Genomic DNA, 26238 nt, shown 5'->3' with positions numbered 1-26238 from the left:
CCTCCAAGCTGAAATGCAATACCAAAGTCCGGCCTTTGTCGAAGATTGCTTGACCAAAATTTCAATCCATTTGATTGAAAAATGAGGGCGTGACAGTGCGGCCTCAACTTTCACGAAAAGCCGGATATGACGTCATCAAAGGCATTTAGCAAAACAAACTCTGGGGACATCATACTCAGGAACTCTTATGTAAAGTTTCATGAAGATCAGTCCAGTAGTTTTCTCTGAATCGCTCTACACATACACACACACACATACACACATACACCACACACACACACACACACACGCACAAGCACACACACACACTCACACACACACACACACACACACACACACACATACACGCACACACACACAGATACACGCCAAGTCTCATTTAATTTAAAAATAAGATCAGATAAGATGTTACTATCGTTTCTTTTGACTTAAAACATTGTTTCAACTTCAAGATATTTTCATGTTCACAAACAAACACATAGAAAAACGATTTAGAAAAATGATCCCCTCTGAATCGTGTCTTATTTAAAAGATATGCGTCACTGAATGTTTTCCTATTATTCATCTGTTAGTTGCCTCCCTTGATATTCATTTTTGAAACATTCTAAAGAAAAAGACTGTTCGAATTCCCCTCAAAACAATGCAATATAGAACACGAAGAAGACAAATTGTGTAGAGATCCTAATTCCTTATTCTGTGGGCATACCAAAGAACATAATATCAATAAATTGATTGGCCTCAAGTTATATATCGCACTGACGTGTTCCAAAGCGGCAAGATTTCTCAATAAAACTTAGGACAGCAAGAACGTATCAATATTGACAAATTCTGGAGATAAGGTACTGAATCTTGGGGTTGTTACATCATCATACAGAGTGACCCAAAACAAATGCAACCCTCAAATACTTTAATAACTTCTACATCTGTTGACTGAATCACTTGATATTTAAGGGACATTAGCTTCAGCCTATACCTAACATTTCCACAAAGTGACATTTTCATAGAGTAAATGGTTTGACTTTTGTACAATTTCAAACAATGTTGCCAACTTCGGGGATCGACTCAACCGTAGGATGTTTGAAATTGAGCTGTAGCCAAACTAACCCGATTTCATGATTGTTACCTTTTGGGTAATTCGAATGATAACATATACCTTAATCAACATTAAACAATTAGTCACTTAGATACAAGAATTACAGGCAGGCTCAGGGCATTTCCCATGGATGAATGCGTTCATGTCATTGATGAATTGTGCGCGACATTGCGCAAATGTAACTTTACAACGGAAGGGTTAAATTTCATAGTAATTTGAGTTTGGCAAATATCTTCATAGTTGTTGTGCATGCATTTCAGTTCTTCCGCGACCTTTGTACAAAGTTTTGAATCGGTAGGTAACATGATACAATATTTACCATTCTTTTCAAAATGTGGTCCAAACTACACCTCCGACATTCTCAATGGCACGAACGTTTTCCTGCTTGGGGATTGCCTTGGGCCTAGCTGTAACTGCTTCTTTCAGGTCACCGATGATCTAAGGGGTGTAGGGGGTGTCTGTGTATACTCAGACATTCAGATAATCCAAAAGGCTTAAGGTCTGTAGGGTTTAGATTAGGTAAGTATTGCTGCCACTCAATGTCAAACCTCGTTCTGTTGAGTCGATCGCCGAATTTGGTAACCTTTTTTGAAATTGCACTAACGTCAGACCGTTTGATTTATACAACGGTCACTTTGTGGAAAGGTCATGCATAGACTGTTACTTAGGTCCCCTCAAATATAAAGTAATTCGGCCAACAGATGTAGAAGTCATTCGCATTTTGTAGGGTTGCATATTTTGGGTCACCCTGTACTAGCAAATAATGTTGCACAGTTTCAGCAAAGTTGCCACAAAAACATTCCGGGTTGTCTACTAAGGGGCGATTAAACATATCGTATTTTAAATCGCTCATTCCAAGTCTCAATTTGCAATGCAAAACTTTATTTTTACGATTTCGGGAATAATAATACAGTTGAATCATAGAATCACACTGTTGTAAGTTCTCTTTCAACTTTTCCAAAGCCTAGCTGCAGAAGGAATAACAGATGATTTACACAAATCTGACTTACGCTGGGGAGCAAGGGATTAACGTCAGAAACAAATGGTACGTGCTTATAGAGCGTGGAGGTAATTTGGTACATTGCCATGGACCATTTAATAATATAGCATTCATTTGTGACGGCATCTTCGCTGTACTAGTGGTTTAAACCCAGATACTGTCTACAATAATTATTGTTCTTGTTAAGTTCCGTTAATTATTGGTCTGCTCGAAAAATCATATGGAATAAGCTACATTGTAATTCAATCAAGTTTGCGTTTTAATGAAACAGATCCTGTGATTGGTCAGAATGCCCCAACTCATTAAAAATTACCGGTGACTAATTGTCGATAGTCACTCGCTAAAAAATCCATTAACAACCTGCTGGCGAGGCGCATTGATACAGCCTCAACTAGTCTCGGTTAGCTTTGAGGGTCATTTTAAAAGTAGGAAATATGAAGGCCAACGAAATACCGAGACCATAAGGTATGCGAAGTGATGACGTCGAATACGTGACGTAAGTTGATGCATGAATTCTTCCGGACTGCGTCAGTCAATTCCAAAGATCGCCTTTGTGATGAAAATAATTTGTTTTAGAGTTTGCTGTCCAGAAACCCGTCAAAAAAGAAGGGAAAGTGTGTGTGTGTGTGAAAGAAAACAAAACAGGAGCAGAGTAATACGATAGGAATACAGAGACATATTTCTTGGGGCTTGACCCTTGCAGGTAGGTGGACTGAAAGTAGTGTGTGAACCAATTCTGTCTGTGCACAACCGCATGAAAGGAGGAAAGAGATCGTCGTCAAATTGAATTACAAAAACATTAACACGCTTCCATTTGAAACTTCTCGGTCTTCATCGGGGATTGACGCCCTCCCAAAGTCTAATTGAAGCCCTCCGTCGCTTCGCTCCGTCGGGCTTCAATTAGCTTTTGTCGGGCGTCAATCCCCGATGAAGACCTCGAAGTTTCAAATGGAAGCATGTTAATGTGTAATTGTTGTCATTTACACCAACAATACATGAATATACCGTACACTACCTTGTATACGCCCAGTATCGAGTAAACGCCCACCCCCTACTTTTGGTCAAATTTAAGAACAAAATTAACGGACCCACAACTCCGGTTGTAGGGGAAGGGAAGGCAAGTCGACCCCCTCGGGTATGTCGTCCCCCCTCGATTTTGAGAACATGACACTGCAGGGGTGATTATAATCGATTTCATAAGCCAGAGTTACCCAACCTGAATCAGTTGAAGAAAAAAAAATGTCGAAAAAAACGGGCCCAGCAAAGCGGTAAGTCTTTGTCAATTTTGATGGTTTCCACTCTAAAATTGTTGCTCAAAAAAACAACACAGTCAGTGCATGGGAGCCGCTGATTCGTAAAATGCACCAGATCTGCAAAAAAGCAATGGCTTTCATAACAACTAGTCGAAAGTTATAGATCTCAGGCTATCCCAGGAGCAATGGTAAATAGCAATGTTCAGCGAGTACCATGATCGGGTAATTCGTCCCCCCCTTTGTCGTGTAACTCGACCCGGGTCACAATACCCGACTATGGGTCCATATCACTCTCTCGTCTGTGTAGACTCTTTCATCTCAAAGATGGACTGTTATAATGCACACTCTTTTATGTTATTATTTATTTTTAACAGCCAAATTGACGTATTGTTGATTTAAATTATGTGCACGGGCGTGTGTATGTGTAGGTGTAAGCTTATCACTATGCGGTGTGTGTGTATGTGGGTGTGCGAGTGGGTGTGTGTGTGTGTGTGTGAGTGCATGAGAGACAGAGAGAGAGAGAGAGACAGAGAGAGAGAGACAGAGAGAGAGAGAGAGGAGGGGGTGCGCTTTCCCGTCATTGGAAGTGCGCGTATACTAGTAGGCCTATTAAACTATTTCACGTTCACGCAACCTGAAAAGGGCGACACAAATCAATTACAAGTCCAATTTGTAAATATATTTTCCCATTTGCTTCGCTTTGAACCAGAGCAACTAATAAGTATAGATGTTTGAACATCTATCCCTTCAAATACTCACCCTCCCTGCATAGCCAAGACGTCGATCGACTTCTGACGTAGGCCGACTCATTATGACGTCATTCTCACTTCCGATTAACAAAACTGACACAGAAAAGTTACTTCAGTCAATTTTATATGTCGAGGTGATGCTATTGGGTAATATGAACAACCTTTTCCACCTGGACGAATTACCCGCCCCCCATGGACGAGTTGCCCTCCATGGAGGGCAAGTCGTCCATGCTTCAGGATTTTTTTCTTTTATATTTTATTTAAAAACCGTGCCAGTTGGATCGTTCATATTCCACACAACGCTTACACGAAAGAGAACACACCAGGTTTTAATTTACAACAAAAATAATATTTATTTTTTTAAAGACGAGAGGTATAAGCTGCATTCGTTAGAGGGGTCGACTTGCCCTCCCTTCCCCTACAATTAACTGAAAGCTTAGCGTCATTATGTGATCGTGAACAGAAGATGTCTTCGCTGTCATAATTACCCATTACAGTACATCAAAGTACATCATTAGAGTGTATTCTGACCACGTCAAAGTACCAATCAAATGCTAAATTGCATGTTTTTTGTTTCGTACTATATACTGCATCGAAAGTATTATTTAAAATGCACCTGACGGGCGCAGTGGCTTAGTTGTAAAAATTAAGCCTCCTAATTGGAATGTCGTGAGTTCAAATCCCGGCCGCGGCCGCCTGGTGGGTTAATGGTGGAGATTTTTCCGATCACCCATGTCAACTTATGTGCAGACCTACTAGTGGCTTATCTCCTTCGTGTGTACACGTAAGCACAAGAGCAAGTGCGCACGGAAAAGATCCTGTGATCCATGTCAAAGTTTGGTGGGTTATAGAAACACGAAAATACCCAGCATGCTTACCTCGAAATCGGCGTATGCTGCCGGAATGGCTGGGATAAAAACGGTCATACACGTAAAAACCCACTCACGCAAAATAATAAGTGAACATGGGAGTTTCAGCCCATGAACGAAGTAGAAGAAGAAGTCAAAATACACCTGTATCTGTGTCCTGTGCATTTATTTACATGTGCAGACGGTTTTCAAGGGGAATCTTATAGCATTTGGGTTTGAGAGTATATTCGTAGCCAAAAGAAGTGTCTCAAATTGTCCTGTAAGCTACACAGTTTGGTTTCGGTTTTGTAATTTAAATAATTTCATCACACACCAGCAATACCTGAAAAGTATTGCCGTTTCAAGCAGGGCTAACACCTTACCGGTTCCTTGCCGGAAATCCGGTTTTTGAGCAAGATCTGAAAATTCATGAGTGGATGTGAACTGATAGTGGAGACTTTGTCGATGATAAGTAATGGAGAAGGATGCGAGATTTAGACGAAGAAATTAGTTTTCTGATGTAAATTGTTTTTGAATATGTTGATTTTTGACGTTCTTTGCGTATCAGGAGTTTAGTTATATTTTTGTATGCATTTCCCTCACTTCTTGTACACCTTATTTTGAGCTCTCCAACCCCTGCTGAAAAACGAAATAAAGTTATTTTTTAAGTATGCACCATATCAACTATAACTTCAATTCGTACATTGATGTTTTTTCTTAGAACAGTGCAATAGCAGTCAAAATGTGTGTCAATGTCAGTTGTTGATGATACTCTATACAAGTTTTTACAACTGAAAAAACATTAGGATATATGAGCTTTTTTTTTATCCAAAGGAGTCATCCATAATAAGAATACACGAGTTTTTTTCGTTTTGTCACCTAATTTTTAGTGGCCAAATTTCATATTTCTGAGAGAAAAAATTTGTGTAAGCTACGGCGGCAATATCGATCGTATCTTCCATGTTATGACATAGTTTCGGTCCAAGTGTGGCATGAAAACTTCGTAAGTTTACCTTAAGAGGGCTTTTTTGGCGCTCCCTTGCAACAAATGAAGATACGAGTTTTCTTCTCAAGAACTGTTTCTCACTTTAGAAAGCAGCAGGATATGTCGAGCTTTTCTCACCACACGGGCAAACAAAAAGGGAGCTCACTATTGTTTAAGTTAGAAAACTTTCAAAAATTGAAATACAAAGTTTGTGAATTACAGCGACGATGTTTGTTTTCGTCTAAAGATGACGTTGCTCTGTTCTTTCCAGCGTGTTTGGCTATTCGGCAACAGCATGTTCAACTTCGATCATGTTGGTCTCCCAGAATAAAAAAAACAGAGTATGACTGCCTAACGATGGGGACAAACCGGCCATACACGTAAAAATAACCTCATGCACACAAAAACTCGAGTGTACGTGGAAGTTGCTGCCCATTAACACAGAAGAAGAAGAAGAAGAAGAAGAAGAAGAAGAAGAAGAAGAAGAAGAAGAAGAAGAAGAAGAAGAAGAAGAAGAAGAAGAAGAACAACAAGAACAACACCAACGACGACAACAACAACAACAACAACAACAACTACAACAACAACAACAACAACAACAACAACAACAACAACAAGAAAATCATCTTGATTGAGTTCTTCTTCCGAAACGGGCCATGAACAGCCAGAGTTCAAATACCGGTGAGTCAGAAGAGAGAGTAGTAGTGGTGGTGGTGGTGGTGGTGGTGGACCTCTTTTTCTACACTGTTGGCGACCTATATGCCATTTAGGTAGGCGTTCACGTGTGAACGGCGACTTAGCGATTTGAACGGTTACTTGTATTGTGAATGGCTACTGAACCCCATTTGTGAACTTCGACTTAAATGTGAACTGTTACTACATGTCGTATGGTTACTTAGTAGCGTCCATTGCCACGGCGATTTATTATGTGATATGTTACTTGCTTGTGAACGGCGTCTTAAAATTCCACTGCCATGGCTACTTAGTTGGTGATTGCTCCTTGTTATCTTCGTCAACTATTCTTTTATCATAACTATCTGATGATTGTAACTCGTTAAGACAACACAAAAAGCACCTTTCCTTGTCCAAAACACATTCTATCCAAAACTCTATTGATGTTTTTGTTTGATAATATTGTATGACTGTGAGTGAATGGTGAGAAATGGGCATGATTTTGATTTAGCTTTTTTTATTTTGCTTTCAATTTCAAACTGATTTCTTTTTGATTAAAAACACCTAAAGCCAGGATTGTGTATACATTGAGGAATTATACTATAATGAATATTTTAGTTGTCACACGAAGTTCTCTACAATGTGCGTGTTGTTTTCATTTTATGTGAAGATCACCGTAAGAACAACGTCAGCATGTGTATAGAGACCTGTAACTGATAAAATTAGTGTGTTTGTTTTTGCATTCTTGAGAGTGTGTATGTCCAGTCCCGTGCTCTTTTGTCAATGGTGACCGTAATATTTTGTTTTCTCTCTCGCCGACACACACAATTAACAGCGCCGATCATGGGGTGATAGAAGGAAAGGGAGGGAGACACACACAAAAAGGAGACACACAGGAAACACACACACAAAGGGGGAGATAAAAACGTAAGAAACACATAACCATGCATACACATTACTGAAATACAGAGTGAAAGGTAAAATATAGATCTGTTCATTGTGTTTTTATTATTGACTGCAACGATTTTAAGTGAACATACTAAAATGATAAAGGCGAGTATCTGACATTCACATCTTATCTAGATGTTCAAAACTTACTGTTGTGGAAGCAAAACTCTTAACCTTGAATGACCTTCTACTTATTACCTCTAAAAAAAAAAAGGATTGATAATACAGTGGCACCCCCTTTCATATCATATTCATAAAAGGTATTGTATTTTTAACTCATAATTTTGACATTGACTCCATAGCACAATAAAGATGGCACGTGACAGTGACGCAAAGAGAGAGGGAGAGAAAGAGAGGGCGAGCAAAAGAGAGAGAGACAGAGATACAGAGAGAGAGACAGAGAGAGACAGAGAGAACAGAGAGAGACAGAGAGAGAGAGAGATGTTTTAAAAATTGGCTTCATGAATTCTGAACACTATTCGGTGACAATGGCATACAACTGACAGACATATATATATGCAACACTTTTCCATAAGGCAAGGGCCAGAATTGAAATGCTTTTCTTTACCCATAGACTATCCTTTCTGTATCCAAGACTATCGTTTGCGTCACTGCAAGCAAATTATCAGATACATAAATGCACACTTGATTAAACAAATACCGGATGATCAAAGAATCTGAACAACTCTACAATAACAGATGGATTGGCTTACAGACCCATATTATCCTGCAACTTTGTACCTCACAACAATTTGGCTTTATGTCCGATTTCTGAAGTTATTACCAATTCAGTAAAGAATTTAAAAAAATAAGAACACTTTGTGAAGAAAAACTGTGTGTGCACAAACAATAGCAATAGCATGATCTACAAGTTGCTCTGTAACTATTCTTTACTTATTGTGTGTACCTGACATCAGCACGGGATAATAACCAGGTAAGTGACATAGATGAAGAGCATCACTTCACACCAATAATGTCCATGTGGGAATAAGGACAAAAGACACCTTAAGAGAAGTGCTCACAAAAAAGAACCCCCCTCCCCTGAAATATAGAACAAACATAGCCAATGGCAGCCTGCACTGATTATGGGGAATTATATATAGCATTATGTACCCCACAACCAAATGATGCATGTACATAGTACAGACCTAAGCAGAAATTCTTTTTTTTTACAAATTCACAATGAACGACAGCTGAGAAAAATGAACTGCATACACATTTAATGTTCTCAATATAAGGGGGGAGGGGGCCAGCCAGCACCAAAAAGTTGTGTACAAAGTTGTCAGCAAGTTCTCTCACAATAAAACAAGGGTAAGGATTCTACCTCACTTTTTTCCTCAATTCGCATCTGATTCTGTTGCAGATCTGTGGTCCAGTGTAGTTTTTCAGCAAGTCTGAAAAGTTAGGACCAGCACTTTTGATATACGCCACTATTTCTGCTCTTGTGACTCCTCTTTGTCTTTCTCCTCGATTTCTGTATTTCCCAATCAGGTCTGCACAACACCTAAACAGTCTTACTTTGTCATCACTTGTAAAGACATCTGGCTTTCCAAATGTCATGAAACAACTTCTCTCTGCTGTTGGTTTGGTTGTCTGCAGCCATTTTAGTACCTTTGGCTCTGGAGAGATCTTGTCGACAGAAATGTCACTGCACTTTATGTGATCATCCAGTTTGTCAGAAGGAGGCACATCCACTGGACCTTCATCTTCATTCTCGTCATCTCTGATTCCAGCGGATCATGGAAAGCATTGAAAGTTTGGCGGAATGTTGCAGTTAATCTGGCTAACGTCATAACACTTATTTGCTGTGGCTTTGCTGTGGTCCATGTGTTTTGCGATGTTTTCTTGGACATCTGTTGGCACTCCATCAGTCCTGGACTTACTTACAATTGTCTTCCTGATCAGTGTGAACGTAAGGTCACCTACATCTTTTGAAATGATGGTACCAAAATCAATCCAGGCATCTCTAATAAAATCTCCTGTTTCACTAACAGTAGCGTGATCTCCAGAACGTCGACAAAAAACTTGTTCTGTGCAAGGTTTTAGAAATGGTCTCAGATCTGTGATGTAATGCTTCAGGCGTTTATATTCTACATTTGAGCAGTATACCCCTGATACACCTGCTACCCGGAACGTTTTTCCCTCAGAAATCATCATGACGTAATCATCATCTTGTTTGACAGCCCCTTCCACTTCCCTACGAGTCATGTCGTTGAAAATGCCAGCCCGTTTTCCATTCTGGATTGCTATCTCCAGCATGAGGTGCTTTCCAACTCTGTGCCCTTTGTCTCGGATGCTTTCATCTGAATCTGATGTGTCAAACTCAAAAGACTGTGATAAACTCTGAGCAACATTCATCTGCAGGTATTGCCTGATATCTTTAAACATGATCACTTTGTTTCGATCATTGATTTTTCTCCGTTGCTGTTCTTCCAATGCAAGTTTGGTAACTGTTTGAATGGAACCCTTCAAACTAAGTCTAGCTGATTTAATGGTAGCTTTCTCCACCAGAGCTGGCTTGTTGGTTTCCAGGAAATTAATAAAATGTGAAAACGCACAGAGATAATTCTTAACTGTACCCCAAGACCTGCCTTCTTGCAATTTTTCAACCACAGACTTTTCACCGTTACCTCTGTTTCTTCCAATTGTGTCCGGAGTCTCAAGTGCAGACTTGTGAAACTCTTCACTACCAAAAAACGTTGTCAGAACGGTTTCAACCATGCATTTGTTATTTCTGTTTTGTTTTTGGGCCTTCTTACTTTCAGAAAAAAAATGTGGAATGAAATTCCCCCCCCCCCTCAATGGACTGAAACCACTCCAGGAACTGCTCAGATAATGATCTGGCAGTAAGCAGGGTTTTCCCCTGCACAGTCACACGTTCTGGCTGTGTTAGTCGAATTCTTTTCGCAACCTGCTTGGCATGTTCTTTTTCCAAATTATGAGTCTTAGACACTAAATGTTTGTCTGGGCGAGTTCCCTTCCACGTGCATCCTTGTATTGAACACATGACAACTGTGTATGAACGCTTGGGTTGCTTTTTTCGCTTTTGTAACAACTTGTGTGCCTCAAAACGAGGAATATCGGTATGAACTTGTTGAAAATGCCTTGCTAAGTTTACAACATACCCAAGGCATCCAGTTATGCAACGAATCTTTTTTCGGTTACGTTTACAGTTTTCTGTTTTAGCTCTTTGTCTACATGACTTGCGTCTTTTGACACTTGTGTTCAGACCAAAGAATCTTTGATCAGAAAAATTATCCTCCACAGTCACAGAAGGGCCAACCTCAGGACATTTATTAAAATTTATCCTCCACACTCACAGAAGGGCCAACCTCTCTATCCGCAGCAGTTCGGTTCTCAAAGGTAGAGTTTTGATTCATGTGTCTGTGTGGAGAGTATGACTGGAACAGCAATAAAAAAACAATGAATAGTTAGGTAGTAACCTCATTACACAATTTGTTGTTTGTTTGTTTGCTTGCCCAGTCCACCACGAAGGGTTACATCAGGGCTGTGCTGCTTTGACATTTAACGTGCGCCACACACAAGACAGAAGTCGCAGCACAGGCTTAATGTCTCACCCAGTCACATTATTCTGACACCGGACCAACCAGTCCTAGCACTAACCCCATAATGCCAGACGTCAGGCGGAGCAGCCACTAGATTGCCAATTTTAAAGTCTTAGGTATGACCCGGCCGGGGTTCGAACCCACGACCTCCCGCTCACTGTGTTGCAGTCATTACACAAATCTGCACTACCAGCAGTAAAAATGATACAATGTACACATGTTGATAGCCAGTTATGTTCAAGAGTGCTAAGAACACATTCTGTATCAGCCCAATTCATTTGCAAGTCAAATTCTGCCACACCCCTCTCCCCAGCCTCCCACCCTCGACCCCCCTCACCTTTCCCGTATATATTGACGGGGAATCAGTGAATGTGTGTCACCAGCCAGTAACTTGTGCAAGAAAACCTACAACTTGGTGTGCAAATTGCCCTTTCATGACAATTTCTCAATATCTCTTTTCCTATCCTCACATGGTAAAACTAGATGTTCGATTTTAATTCCAAATACCCATCAAATTGTGTATGTATGCATGATACAGAAAGAGGCGCTCTGTGTTTGCATTAACAGGCTCATGCTAACCTTTTCCTCTGTAACGTGTCCCCTGTCTGCTTTTGTCGTGGCCTTGACCGCTCAATGGAAATATCCGAGCTGCACAATGAAACATACATTACACACTAATTACCGGAATGAAAGCGGCAAACTGAATCTGGCTCCACTGAGCAAATATCACCCCTTGTCTTTGGTGGCTCTGGGTTTCCACATTATTTCAGACCCTCAACTTTAAGTTTTGATATCACTATTTTCTCTTGTAGTCCTGACAAATCGCGTTGCTTTGACACTTTGGAAAGCGAGATGCTATGCAACACTGCGCTACCCGAATTTTGGTTCTTTTCCCTGCATGCATTATATGTTTTTGCTTCCAAGCCCTGCAACTTTCGCTGTGAACTTCATGGTGCCTTATCCTGCGCATGGGGGTGTTCGAACACCGAGGAGACTTTGCTCAAAGTTGACTGAGAAATAAATCCCTTGCCGAACCTAGGGTTCGAACCAATGCCGATATTGACACACTGGTTTTTAAAGCCACTCCAAAGCCAGTACCGCTTCCGACAGAGCTATCTCCCCGCCCCTGAAGGAGTGAACACTGTCCCTACTTTCTTGTAAAAAATAAAGGTAAATATATACATATATATTAAAAGGAAATGGCCAGAGTGGTGCTTCGATCAATAACCAATGAACATTTCAGAAGACTGGCTGACACATGATCTTGTGCATCAAACAACCGATTTGTATTTAACGACACTGGTCTTTGGACCTATCACAAAAAGATGTTTACTGGATTCCTGAATTAAACAGTAACTGCAACTCCGGAGATATGCTTAGTCCTGAAGTACCGTACATGTATTTCTGGCATCGAATGCGTTTCTGTGTATGCAGTGTTGTTCACAAACTCAGAGGACAATAAGTCAATTGGACAAGGATAGAAATTATGTATAGGTCGAACTATTCTTTTTCTTCTTTGTAGAAAACTGCAGGCCAGAAGACAGCCTACATGTCATAACAATTGGACACTGGACCGAACAGGGGGGAGACCAATGCCTCAAATCCCTAATGTATGCATAAATGACCAAAGACCAAGAACAACATTGTGTATGTGTTTAAAATCAGAGAGGGCTCACATTGCATTAAACTAAGTGAAAGTAGGTTTACCGATTTAAATAGTAATTTAATTCTTTTGAAGCTCTAAAACTGCGTCTGATGAACAGCAAAGGGTCAACATCATGTCTCTGTCTTAATAGACTAATTCCCTCCTGCATAAACCATTACTCACCTTTCTTCTTCACTGGTACTGTCACTTTTCCTTTGAAACAAGCTACTATCAGCTTTCTTCTTCTGAAACAGCACATACACAACATTTAATCATAGCCGGGCCAGATACTGGGGTTACAACTCCCATTCCTGGCAGAAAGAAAGAAAGAAAGTGGAGAAGACAGACATGGTATATATTTTTTACTTCTGAATTATTTTTTTTTTAAATCTGTCACCTATCTCACAGTCACAATTGACACCTTAGGTTTATATGTCAGTACTTCACTTTAGTTTGCTTTGGTTTGTAGGATGCAGTGGCACATAAACCTGCAATAACTTTTCTGCCCAAAGAACTGGGATGGGGTGTTTGTTGTTACAATTTTACACCTCAGGAATTAATACTCGGACTGCAAGTCTGCTTTCAAACTGTGCCCAAGCTAAGTGGGGAATATTTAATAACTGATGTACTTGAGTGATTTTCTTTGTTTAAAGACTAAATTAGCAGCTGAATTCTGAATCCTTTACTGTCTTAGACATATGCCATGGAAATCATCTTTTCATATATGACAATATCAAGGAACTGACTAACCCTGCTCTTCATTCTTCATTGGCACTGTTAAGTTCTCAGAAATGTTCGTACTGTCTCATTCCTACAAAACACAGTTGAACAAAAGAGTAGGCTACGAAGAATACGCATACATCCTTTGATAGCTTGACAGTATTAGCAAACAAAACAAAAGTACTTTGTTCATTGCTGTTCAACCGCTTCAGATATCAGCCAATTTTGACAGCATATCTAGATAGGTCCTCAGTGCATATATTAGGAATGAGAAATTATTCAGAAGAGATTTAGCACAGACGAGAAGGACACTTTGTATACTCCGTCTCCCGCTTCCTTGTGTGCATGCCAACAACGGGAATATTTTTTAACAGAATTTAAAATACATGCAGCTAAAAACGCGAAGACATTTGAGCACAAAAGATTCAAATGAAAATACAGCGACTCCCCTTTTACGACCCTTAAATTTAAGACTTACTACCTTTTAAGATGTTTTGTCAGATGTTCTGATAACCTCCGTAAATTCACCTTTACTTTAAGATTCCCTCCTTTTTCAGACCTGGTTTTTCTAGATTTTTGGAGGTTCTTTCTTTCTTTATTTATTTGGTGTTTAACGTCGTTTTCAACCACGAAGGTTATATCGCGACGAGTTTTTGGAGGTCGTAAAAGGGGGTTTAAATGTATTCAAATATAAAAAGGTCTCATGCTATGCATGTAAATCAAAATACCTCAGGTTTCCACTCATCTTCACTTGAAATGTCACTGTGCTCTTCGTAAATGTCACCACACTCTTCGTAAATGTCACCATACTCTTCGTCTCCAGGCATTGTCTCTTCACTGAAAGTGCCAAGAAATCTATGCAGTTATGATAATAATGATAACAGTGTTCCAAGGAAAAAAACAATGTTCCTCATTTATCTACTTCTATGTGGGCTCACCCCCTTCTCGTTTTAAAGGGTCAAGGAGCACCAAGTTTCTATCATGCTCTTAAACGGTCCCTATTATTCTGTAACTGGCTTTCTGCAGAGGTGAGGACAATTTCCACAACAGCAAACAAAAAGCAAGTCTGCTGTTCTTTCAAACAATTGTCCTTTGTACGCAAAGTAATCTCACGTTTTAACCTGGACTTAAATGGGTAAATCACACAAGAGGTCAAAAAGAGGGGTTTTGTCTGAAATTTAAATGATCAGCTAATAGTGGAGGGCCCTGAAAAACAACCAATAAACAGTCACACTAGACTTTTTATTACCTTGATTTGTTGATGTCTCCTGCTCCAGCAGAATCTTGTTTCTGATCCCAGGCCTTTGAAAACAGAAAATAAAACATAATTCAATCTGCAGAAAAACCTGCTTGACAACCACAGAAAAGTTGTGTGCCAAGGACTTTTAAAACGGAATTTTTTTTAAATAATTCAGTCTTCAAAAAGACCTATATTATATTTGATGAAAAACAACACTCATCCTCCTTCTCTCTCCCCCTCCGGCCCTCCTCTCCCCACACCCCTTCAATAGAAAAAGTTTATAAAAAAAGTTATAAATACAAAAAGCGAACAGATTGTTGAAAGAAAAAACACAGTTGAAATAACAAAAGATGCATGCAGAGAGAGGTGAACTCAAGAGCCCATTACTCATTAGATACTTTGGTTGAATTAGTACATTCAGAGCAAGTGATTTTTCCCTTTGATAAAATTGTGACTTAACGCAAATTACCTTTGGAACAACCTCCTCTTCCCTGCTGACCTCTCTGCCGTCAGATTCCTTGTCTTCATTCCTGAAAAGTATGCTGAATCAATGATCTTATTCTGAATCTGGTCAATGACCAAATCTAGGAATATACAGAGCTCAGTTCGTGTGACTAGAATCAGAAGTACACAATAACGTGCTATTGCAGATACAGCCAGTTGCATTGAAATCACAAACTGACGACTAAATTGTGAGGAAAAAAAAAAGGAAACTGGATCACACAGGTTCAGGATGGCTTAGAGGTAAGATAAACCACGCAAAAATAAATTCTTTGAAAATTGCTCGCTCTTTACGGAGGGCACCTAGGATGTTCTCAAGCAGTGAGTGTTTAAATGAAAGGGTGTTTGTACTGTGTGTAAAACCCTGGAAGTATCTGTGATGGTTTATGGGAGGCTTATTGTGCCTTTAAGCTCCAAAGTTTGAAAATTTGAGCAGGAAAGTTACAAGTCTGGAAACATAACATGTCTCAGGTGATTTAGAAATTAAATCACAAGCACTGAAACATTGTTTTTGACCAATCATTGACTAGGACGCAAGGTGGAAATATCAAGCTAAGAATGAGATAGAAAAACAACACAAAGCAATCCGGTATTTCATCATGTACAGTTCCTCCCACTTTGTGAAGTGTAGACAGCAAAAGCTACTCATCCAGGGTGAAAAATGCAAACGTCTCCAAAGCCATCCACTGCACAGTAATTAAGCTCCAGCCCCTCACCAAGAATCGCCTCAAGAGGAAAAGCATGAACCACCAAGTCAAGGAACTGCAGAGAGAAAATGCCAAATTCCACCAGCAAACCTAGCGCTGTGCGAGCCGTAAAAAAACAATGACTGGTCCCCACAGCGCCTCCATGTAGATGTCAGAACGAGCATTCCTGGCTTCACCTCCAAGCAAAACCAGAGTGGCGTCGCTCTCCGATCCCTTACACTGGAAGAAATCCATTGACACTTTCCAGCCAGCAAGTGGACCCATGCTAACAATGATGGTTCAGTGAAAAATGCCACAAGGAATGGAGGTAACGGAGCCTAAATGATCTTAATGATCTTAAATGTGCATTTGTGGAGAGGAGGAGCCGACACCAGAACATGTCCCACAGACATGCCCGCTCCTCAAACAAGCACGATTCCAGATATGACAGCCAAAGTGTGGGGGACTCCTGATCGCACTAAAATTAAAACTAGTTTAAAGCTCATTATACAAACCGCACTGCATGTGATCTGCCAGAGTCACTGTCATCAAAATTCATGTCGGCAACAGAATGTAGCTCTGAAGCAGTTGGCTGGAAGGATTCTGCAAAGTCAAGAAATATTGAAAAATCACCATGCTTATAGTGCAACTGTGACCAGTCAACGAATATCATATGCAACGTTCCACAATGGTTATCATATCAAATGGCTTTACTCTTCACTAAGTTTGTGGAAAATAAGGATCAATGTATTTTTTCATACCTGTCCCAATATCTGGAATATCCACATCAGAAGCATGTCTGCCTCCATCATGATACTTGATGATAGTCACATTGGAACCATCCAGACTGTTCTGTTCAGTGGGCTGCTCTTGGTCTACCTATAACATAAAACACCACACACAAAAATTGCATTTTTGGTCTTGGTTTGGACACGACCCCACAGCCGAATGCAACGTCATTCCTAACTCATGGATGATATCAAGCACCCCCCCCCCCCCCAATCCGCTAATTGGAACTGCTTGTCTTCTCCACACTGCACTAACCAACAAGCTTTACAAGTTTCCCTGCACAAAATAAGACAGCCATGATTTATTCCTTTAAGGGGGCTCACACACACACGGTATAGTAGAAAAGGCGAAGAAAGGTGTAGAATTGCACAGAATGGCAGTGAAATTCTCCACCGAAAAGGTGGGTAAACGGGTGTGCATGGAGAGGAGAAAGGAATACGACATGGTCCTATTTTTCCAAACGGCAAAAGGGCAACATCCAATCAGCGCTTTTTTTTTGCTTTGTCTAGTTCATAACTAGTTGCTCAAGACTTGCTAGCCCAGCAATCTGATGGAAGCACCCATATCTTATATATATCAATTCTTTCTTCATTGTCCTCCACCGCCAAAATATTTGTAGTTGCAGCTATCGCAGAAGTCGCAATTTATTTTAGAAATTCGGTGTCGTCCTGTCCTTCAATCTTCTCACAATGCAGTGTGTACGGAGAACCTATGTCATCTAATCAGGAAACCCCAAAACATTATCATGTAATCGGAGGAAATTAGTAGAAAGGATCTCACTTTCACCACCATTCTGCGCATGTTCCACCATTCTCTGCCTTGCTGACCCTGTGTGTGAGCCGAGCTTTACTGCAACACAACTGAGGAATGAAGACGAACTGCAAGTCTGTTTCAAATTGACATGTATCCCAATTGAAAACTAGTGGGGAACGTCAAATACATGATACCTGAGCGATTTTCTTTGTGAGTTCTGAATCCTTTACATTCAAGAGTAAACCAATGGAAAACATATTTTCATATAAAAGTAGAGAATTGTCTAACCCTAATCTTCACTGGCACTGCAGGGATGGCCAAATCTCAAAATGTTATTAACTCGCCAGCCGGGCGAGTAACTTCAAGAAAGTCACTAGCCCGCCAGAACTTTCGCTGGCCCGGTAAATACCACAGTTGATCTTCAGTGTCTATATCATAGTATATGGCTTTAAAACCTGATTTTACAACCAAAAGAATCGCATTTGACCATCTGTCTATGATCTAAAACGAGCTGAATTAGTGACTAGCTAAGTTAAGCAACATTAACAGAAGGTTTAAAAGAAATAACACGAGCATAAATTTGTAAATTCACGTAAAAATAAAACTGTTGATTCTTATGTATACCATGCCAAGTTTATTATTGTTATATTAGCAGACTTTAAGTATCCCCTTTGATACGATACACTTCACTGTTGCAGTTGAAAGACATTGGAAAGAAAGAATTTTTGACTCAAACTTAAAGTAGAATACCTTTGGAAAAAATTCTTTTTCCATGCTGACATCTGTGCAAGACTCCTCGCCCTCATCTTCATTTCTAAAAAAAACCAAAAGAAGTCTATGAGTACATGATTCAGAATCTGATCAATAAACCATTCTAGAATTATACAAATGTCGAAATGACAGCATATGTTTGGCAGCTTAGCAATTGACTTGATCAAAGGTCCAAACTTGTTATTCAATTTTTAAGAAAGGTACAAAATGTACCTTTATTTTTTATTGGCAGGGAGTAAAGAACATAAAAAACACACTCACACACACAACAAAAAACACAATACGCAGTCCCGAAATACACCAGAGAATAATGAATTGTGACATTGGTCATTGTCCTGGTAACATGACATAGTAAACTCTATGCACAAAACTTGCATCAACTGTCTATTTTTCAGCATCTGATTTTCACAAGACACAATGTCATAAGAATACACAATTATTGTATGACTGCATTTGTTTTAACTTCACACTTCTTTCTACCAATTCAAAATTACATATATTATAATATTTTTAACCATGGGTACTCTTTTTACATTTAGTCAAGTTTTGACTAAATGTCTTAACATAGAGGGGGGAATCGAGACGAGGGTCGTGGTGTATGTGCGTGCGTGTGTGTGTGTGTGTGTCTGTCTGTGTGTGTGTGTAGAGCGATTCAGACTAAACTACTGGACCGATCTTTATGAAATTTGACATGAGAGTTCCTGGGAATGATATCCCCGGAGTTGGTGTTTTTTTCGATAAATGTCTTTGATGACGTCATATCCGGCTTTTTTGTAAAAGTTGATGCGGCACTGTCACACCCTCATTTTTCAATCAAATTGATTGAAATTTTGGCCAAGCAATTTTCGACGAAGGCCGGACTTTGGTATTGCTTTTTAGCTTGGTAGCTTAAAAATTAATTTATGACTTGGTCATTAAAAATCTGAAAATTGTAAAAAAAAAATTAATTATAAAACGATCAAAAATTACTTTTATTTTATTCTTCATCATGTTCTGATTCCAAAAACATATAAATATGATATGTTTGGATTAAAAACACGCTCAGAAAGAAACGAAGAGAGGTACAGTAAAGCGTGCTATGAAGCACAGCGCAACCGCTACCGCGCCAAACAGGCTCGTCACTTTCACTGCCTTTTGCACTAGCGGCGGACTACGTTCAGTTTCATTCTGTGAGTTCCACAGCTTGACTAAATGTAGTAATTTCGCCTTACGCGACTTGTTTATTGTTGCTCCAGTCATACAAAACATTTTCAAAGGACTTACTTTTGGGTTGGCAGGAAAAAGCCCCCACTGGTTTGAAAAATCCTGAAAACCAGCAACAGACTTGTTTTTACTATTTGTTGAATTGTATATTAACTAAAGCTTAAAAGAAAATAACAGTTGTAATAAAAAACAAACCACTGGAGATGTTTTCTAGAGAACAAAAAGTCTTGTTCAGTGCAATGGAAAATCGTTGTGGTGTAATATTAAGACACACTTGCAGTAGTAAACTAGAAAGAGTCTGAACCTCTCAAAATTTCAAATGTTGTCATATATTTGTTTCGATTTGTTAGGTCTGTAAATTCAAGTTGGTACATAACTGGTTGAACATTTTCTGAAAACATTAAAAGCATTTCAACAATGAATACTTAGTGCATCCTTGGACCTGCCCTTCTCATGTTAAGTATGTAGCAGGTTCTACTCCTTAGTCCTACAGTAGCTTCTTAGTTCTAGACTGTCCACCTGATGCTGATAGCGATATCAGAATAGTACTACTACAGTACATAGAACAATGTCACTTACCTTTTGTTGAATTCCGCAATGAGAGATTTGTCCAAAATATTTCTCACTGGCTCCCATGAGTTATATCTGAAACAAACAAGTTAACAACCCATTCATCAGAAAAAATATTTGACATATATATCAATCATTTAATCAATGTCATTTACCCCGGTCATTATTTGTATGTGTGGTATGCACCAGGCTTATAACAATTCTGGCAGGCTAGCAACTTTTTCAGGCTTGTCTTTACCGTCACTGTCGAGGGCAATCTCACTAAATACATGTCCAGTACTGTGCCTCCTATACTAATGTTATTTGCCAACGATAAAACATTTCGGCGCTTCCATCTAAATAAAAACACACGCACAAATGTGGTCAACACACTCATGCCGGAAATTGGCAAGCAACAGCGACGGCCTTGGCATTGAAAAACATGGACCAGGTAGCAGAATATAGAGGATCAAAGCCTGGTTTGGGACTGGAGCAGTGTAACTGTAAATTTCATTTTTTTGACACTGAGTGACGCATTTTGATACAAGGAACATTGTATCAGCTAAGTTAACTATGAGTGCCATAAGTGCTTGTTTGTCTGTCCACTTAAAAGACTGCTGGGATGAAGTATAGTGAATCACTGAACGTATGATAACATTTTGTTTAAATTCTTAAACTGATGAATTATGTGACGTCAATGTCACGCTCAGATAGCAATCAACATACCAATTTCTTGTTTTTTGATCTGCGTAAATTTGAGCTAGCAATAAAAGAGGATTTAATAGTAATAGTAATACCCTACTGAAATAACAGCATTTATATAATATTAATATTAACAATTTCATACAATTTGAAAACCTTTCGGAAAAAAGTGAGCGAGGAAAGGAAACACTTACTTGTTGGAACGAGTTTTTTTTCTTCTAAAAACAGTGTATTGTGTGAAAGGGTGTTATGCTGAAATGTTCCACTACAACCTACGATAACCACTTCTTGTAGTTGGTATGATTAATTTTATTATGCTGACTGAATCAAAAACCGGCACGGTTGGCCTAGTGGTAAGGCGTCCGCCCCGTGATCGGGAGGTCGTGGGTTCGAACCCCGGCCGGGTCATACCTAAGACTTTAAAATTGGCAATCTAGTGGGTGCTCCGCCTGGCATCTGGCATTATGCGGTTAGTGCTAGGACTGGTTGGTCCGGTGTCAGAATAATGTGACTGGGTGAGACATGAAGCCTGTGCTGCGACTTCTGTCTTGTGTGTGGCGCACGTTATATGTCAAAGCAGCACCGCCCTGATATGGCCCTTCGTGGTCGGCTGGGCGTTAAGCCGCAAACAAACAAACAAACAAACAAACTGAATCAAAATGATAACAGACATGGCAAGTAAGCATGCAAGCAAATTTTGACATCCTTTTCGAGACATGTCTGATAATACCTGGAAACCATAAGCATCTTATAAATAGTGGTTTTATTACCGGTTAACTGCAACAAAGTATTTTCCTGGAATTCTGCGGGTAATATCATGCTATTGTTACTTCGCTTATTACTGAACATTTTCTTTTCAGTCCTTTTTCATGGTAACATGTATATTTGTGTCATTCCTAAAAAGAACTCGCCATTATATTTTCAATTGTTGATTAAAATGCGATTGAAAGAAAGAAATGTCTACAACTTTTGAGACTAGCTTTCAAGCATGAAACTAACACTTATCGATCATCACTAGGGACCGCACAGCAAGCTGCGCAATACTCTTATGTGGCTTTTAGTTATAAGTTACGAGGACATAGAACTTGGCCCAAAGAAGTTAATACTAGATACCAAAGCTAAGAGCCACCAAAGCTTTTAACTTGTTCTTGCTTTCTTTTCACCAAAAGTTAAAGCTCAGACGACCTGTGGCTGAAACTGTTGAAATTATCTTTGTTTCTTTATACATTTAGTCACGTTTTGACCAAATGTTTTAACATAGACGGAGAATCGAGACGAGGGTGGTGATAAATGTCTTTGATGACGTCATATCCGGCTTTTAGTGAAAGTTGAGGCGGCACTGCCACGCCCTATTTTTTCGATGAAATTGATTGACATTTTGGTCAAGCTATCGTCGTCGAAGCCCGGACTATGGGATTGCATTTCAGCATGGAATCTTAATAACTAACTAATGAGTTTGGTTATTAAAAATCTCAACATTCTAATTAAAATAATAATTTAGTAATCGATCTAAAATTAAATTTTATCTCACTTTTTATCATTTCCTGAATCTAAAAACATATAGACATGCTATGTTTACAAGTTCAGAAAGTTAAAAGAATACAGCAAAGTGCGCTTTACTGTAGAGCGCAAGCGCTATACTGGCTTGTCAGTTTCTCTACGTTTTTTATGTAAACGTGTCAGTGGTACGTGTCTTGGCCGCGGCGTATCGAAAAAGCTATATAATCTTGGTGAAAAATTGTTTTGTTTAGCTTGACGCGTGTTTAAAAAAAAGTATTCCTCTTCTTAAAAGAAATTCTTCTTCTTCTTCGTTAATGGTCTGAAACTCCCACGTGCACTCAATTTTTTGCACGAGTAGGTTTCTAAGTGTATGACCGTTTCAACCCCGCCATTCAGGCAGCCACACTCCTCTCTCGGGAGAAGCCTGCTAGATATTGTTGTGTTTCTATAACCCACCAAACTCTGACATGGATTACAGGATCTTTTCCGTGCGCACTTGCTCTTGTGCTTGCGTGTACACACGAAGGGGAATAAGGCACCAGCAGGTCTGCACATACGTTGACCCCGCAGATCGGTAAAATCTCCACCGGGATTTGAACTCACGATGTCTTACGCACTAGGCCACTGCGCCGGTCGAAAGGAATAGAAGAGCTAGCAGTCCTGACGCATATTTGTAATTTTCTCAAAATAAATAGGCACAAGACTTCGATCGGGCCTCCTTCTAGTTACTTCAGAACAGACGTTTTGGATTTTCAGCATTTTAAGTACTTTGAACACCACAGAATCTTTGTTCGATGAAATGTTGTCATCGTCATGCCTTCCTTGCAATAGAATGATCATTTCAAAGTTATTTCTTAACATTTGACACCATTAATTGTGAACACTTTTGACGCTATTTTCTCAGAACCGTTTTGAGCACCAATGACATAATTGGGAAATACTTATCTTCTAGACTAACTTTCAATCTTCTTGCTCTATTTTGTATTATCTTAAGAAATTATGTCTCTGTGGAATGACAGATAGAAGTTCTATGAATTACCCAGGAATAATTTTAAATTCTGACACGTACAGTACAAAAACTTGCCTAAATAATAAATTTACTTATGCCTTTATCTTTCTTCCAATGAAACAAAATCTTTTCATAAATATCAGTTCACAAATATGAAGAAAATGCTGTTATTGGACGATTAGAGTGAGAAAAAAATATACTTCAAAACACTGTCTTTATTTTTCTTGAAGATGAATTTCCCAAACACTTAATGTTTTGTCACAAAAAAACGTCAATTCTGACCCATTAATCATGCAAATTCATTTTTTATGACACAAAATAAGTTGCTTTAATCAATCAATCAATCAATCAATATGAGGCTTATATCGCGCGTATTCCGTGGGTACAGTTCTAAGCGCAGGGATTTTTTTATTTTTTTTTATTTTATGCAATTTATATCGCGCACATATTCAAGGCACAGGGATATATTTATGCCGTGTGAGATGGTTTTTATTTTACACAATACATCACGCATTCACATCGGCCAGCAGATCGCAGCCATTTCGGCGCATATCCTACTTTTCACGGCCTATTATTCCAAGTCACACGGGTATTTTGGTGGACATTTTTATCTATGCCTATACAATTTTGCCAGGAAAGACCCTTTTGTCAATCGTGGGATCTTTAACGTGCACACCCCAATGTAGTGTACACGAAGGGACCTCGGTTTTTCGTCTCATCCGAAAGACTAGCACTTGAACCCACCACCTAGGTTAGGAAAGGGGGGAGAAAATTGCTAACGCCCTGACCCAGGGTCGAACTCGCAACCTCTCGCTTCCGAGCGCAAGTGTGTTACCACTCGGCCACCCAGTCAAGGACCTTGAGAGAAAAGAATTGGAAAGCTTTCCAAAGAAACAAATCGTATTTTTCGTGCCATCTCTGCCCATCAATGTCTGCATCTCCTAAACATCAACATTCCATAACGTTGTAGTCAATGCAATGTTTATGAGCTAAACGTATCCAAAGCAGATGTTGGGGCAGTTGCCAGTTGTCACTTGATATACTTTGCAAATCCACTTCTTGCAGAATTTTTACGTATTGATCTCTTGCAAAACAAAATCAGATACAAGGAACACAGGACATATGTTACAAAATACTAAATGTTCATCAGCTTGAAAAAAAAGTAAGACATTTTTATTGATTTGTTTTGTTTTGAGCGATGCAAACGTACCGCTCATTGTTTACGCCTTGCAATATCTGATACTTTTGGCACCCCTCTGTAAATCCTGTTAGTGTTGACTGTGTAGTAACTAAAGGAAAACATTTTTTCAGGGTATCCAAGATGCTGTGAGAACATCCTTCAAGGGAACCATACAGTTCCGGTAGCTTTCAGGCAGAAATTGAGCAGCCAATGCGTGCAAATAATAACAGCTGGAAAAGAGTTGAAAATACCTACGGAAGAGAAACACGAACACCTGAGAGACTTTTTGATAAAGGTTAACGCAATTCTGAACGCAGGTTCTGGCTTCGTGCTGGTGCACCTCGATGATGCATCCGCCATGAACCTTTTCAATGAAAAGGTGAATTTGCTGCTCGACCAGATGATTGCCGACAATTCTTATTTTCATGAGAATTTTGTGTGGAAGCACTATGACGAAAACGACGAAAACCACATTCTGTTTTGGATCAAACAAAAGCACAGAAAACACGTGAGCACCCTGGAAGTCCACACCAAAGTTTCTTGGAACGGATCTCTTCGCGATGCTAAACCAGGTCAACTTAGGTCACATGTTAAACGCGCCTTGAGAGAGGAGGCTATGGAGACTGCTGAAAGCTCAGCCTTTCAGCCTGATGATACCCAAACTGGTTCGCGGGGAGAGCAATTCACATTCAAAGAAGGAGAGGAGGTTAAGATCGGCAAACTGGCTTTCCAGGAGAGCATTGACCATGAAGCAAAATCCAAACCAAGTACTGTCAAAACGTCTGATCTAGTTGACTGGTTATGGAGAATGGAAATAGGAGGGAAACTTCCAGGCTTCATCACCGCATTCGCCAAGCTGGAAGATGGTGGCTCTTATTTCGTCGGCATTGCTGAAAACAATAAATCGTCTACTAGCGAACAAAAAAAATGCAGGTTCATTTGCGAGGGAATCTCTCTGACAGACCTAGAGCGCGTTGAACTTCGCGACAAAATTGAAGAAAGGGTCAAGAAAAAGATGATGTGGCTGACTGAGGAACCCTTGAGAGAACTTGTCTCTGTCCATTTTCACGAGGTTGGGGTTAAAGCCAAACAGACCAGGAGTCAAACTGCCTGCACGAGGTCAACAACAAAAAAGAAGAAAAAAAGAAGAAGAAAAAAAAAGAGTCAAGTTACCGTGGACAAGAAACTGTATGTCATGGAAGTGAAAGTAAACCATGCGGATGGAATAGGTTTCTGGCACGAAGATGGACCTCAAGCGTTCACAATTAGGACCCCAGAAGACCTAGTTCAAGCCGATCAAACAAGTACCGGAGAAATTGCAGGCGCTCCAAAGCCGGGGACGTCAACGAGTGTTTCCGCGGAGGGATTGCAGAATCTACACAGAGTATCCAAGAGAAAAGCCCTGGATACATCAAGTCCCATTCCAGAGAAAATGGCTCCTATCCCGTCGGCAGAGCCTCATCCTATGGCCATAGCAGAATGGGTTAAGCGAAACGGTGGGTCGGAAAGACTGGCAAAATCGTGCACACAAAAAAAACTTGCACTTTAGGTCGGCACCTCCAAGTCGCGCGATAAATCCGCGTTATCTTTCGTGGCCTTGCGAGATCTGCCTCAATGCGCGGGCATGCCGGTTCATCGCCGGTGGCTTCGGTCAATGAGGCAAGACTGAAATGGTCGATCAGATGGCCTCATTTTGGTCCTAAATACTTCATCGTTTTTATTAACTACCCAAGAATGATCGGTGTTTCACGTTTGATGTAAAGCGTAAACACTGTAGTGTATGATTTGCGTAAACACTTTAGTGTATGAATGAACAATAACATCAACGTGAATGTTCATGTATCTTTTTTTCCTTTGGTTTATTTTTTTAATTAAT

General features: G+C 39.8%; 1 protein-coding gene and 1 long non-coding RNA gene across 2 annotated transcripts in view; one reads left to right on the top strand and one right to left on the bottom strand.

Moving 5' to 3' along the window:
- The window catches only part of LOC138951534 (uncharacterized), a 26097-nt gene extending 893 nt beyond the window's left edge, over window positions 1-25204 (top strand). The window contains exons 2-3 of the long non-coding RNA XR_011451152.1: window positions 6200-6609; window positions 24494-25204. This is a non-coding gene — a long non-coding RNA (uncharacterized lncRNA). The remainder of the gene's footprint in view (window positions 1-6199; window positions 6610-24493) is intronic.
- Window positions 8979-20371, bottom strand: LOC138951335 (uncharacterized). The gene is made up of 13 exons (XM_070322956.1): window positions 20002-20371; window positions 19483-19524; window positions 18199-18262; window positions 16668-16785; window positions 16422-16509; window positions 15189-15249; window positions 14729-14781; window positions 14208-14316; window positions 12943-13004; window positions 11694-11762; window positions 10179-10234; window positions 9669-9857; window positions 8979-9022 (listed from the first exon to the last, which is right to left on the bottom strand). The coding sequence occupies exons 3-13, from the start codon at window positions 18220-18222 to the stop codon at window positions 8979-8981; spliced, it is 873 nt and encodes a 290-aa protein (XP_070179057.1). The 5' UTR covers window positions 18223-18262; window positions 19483-19524; window positions 20002-20371.
- Window positions 25205-26238: the final 1034 nt, after the last annotated feature.

The sequence above is a fragment of the Littorina saxatilis genome, linkage group LG16 (assembly GCF_037325665.1).
Source record: "Littorina saxatilis isolate snail1 linkage group LG16, US_GU_Lsax_2.0, whole genome shotgun sequence".
NCBI classification, from domain to species: domain Eukaryota; kingdom Metazoa; phylum Mollusca; class Gastropoda; order Littorinimorpha; family Littorinidae; genus Littorina; species Littorina saxatilis.
The sequence above is the reverse complement of the archived record's forward strand: the minus strand, read 5'-3'. Positions and strand labels throughout refer to the sequence as shown.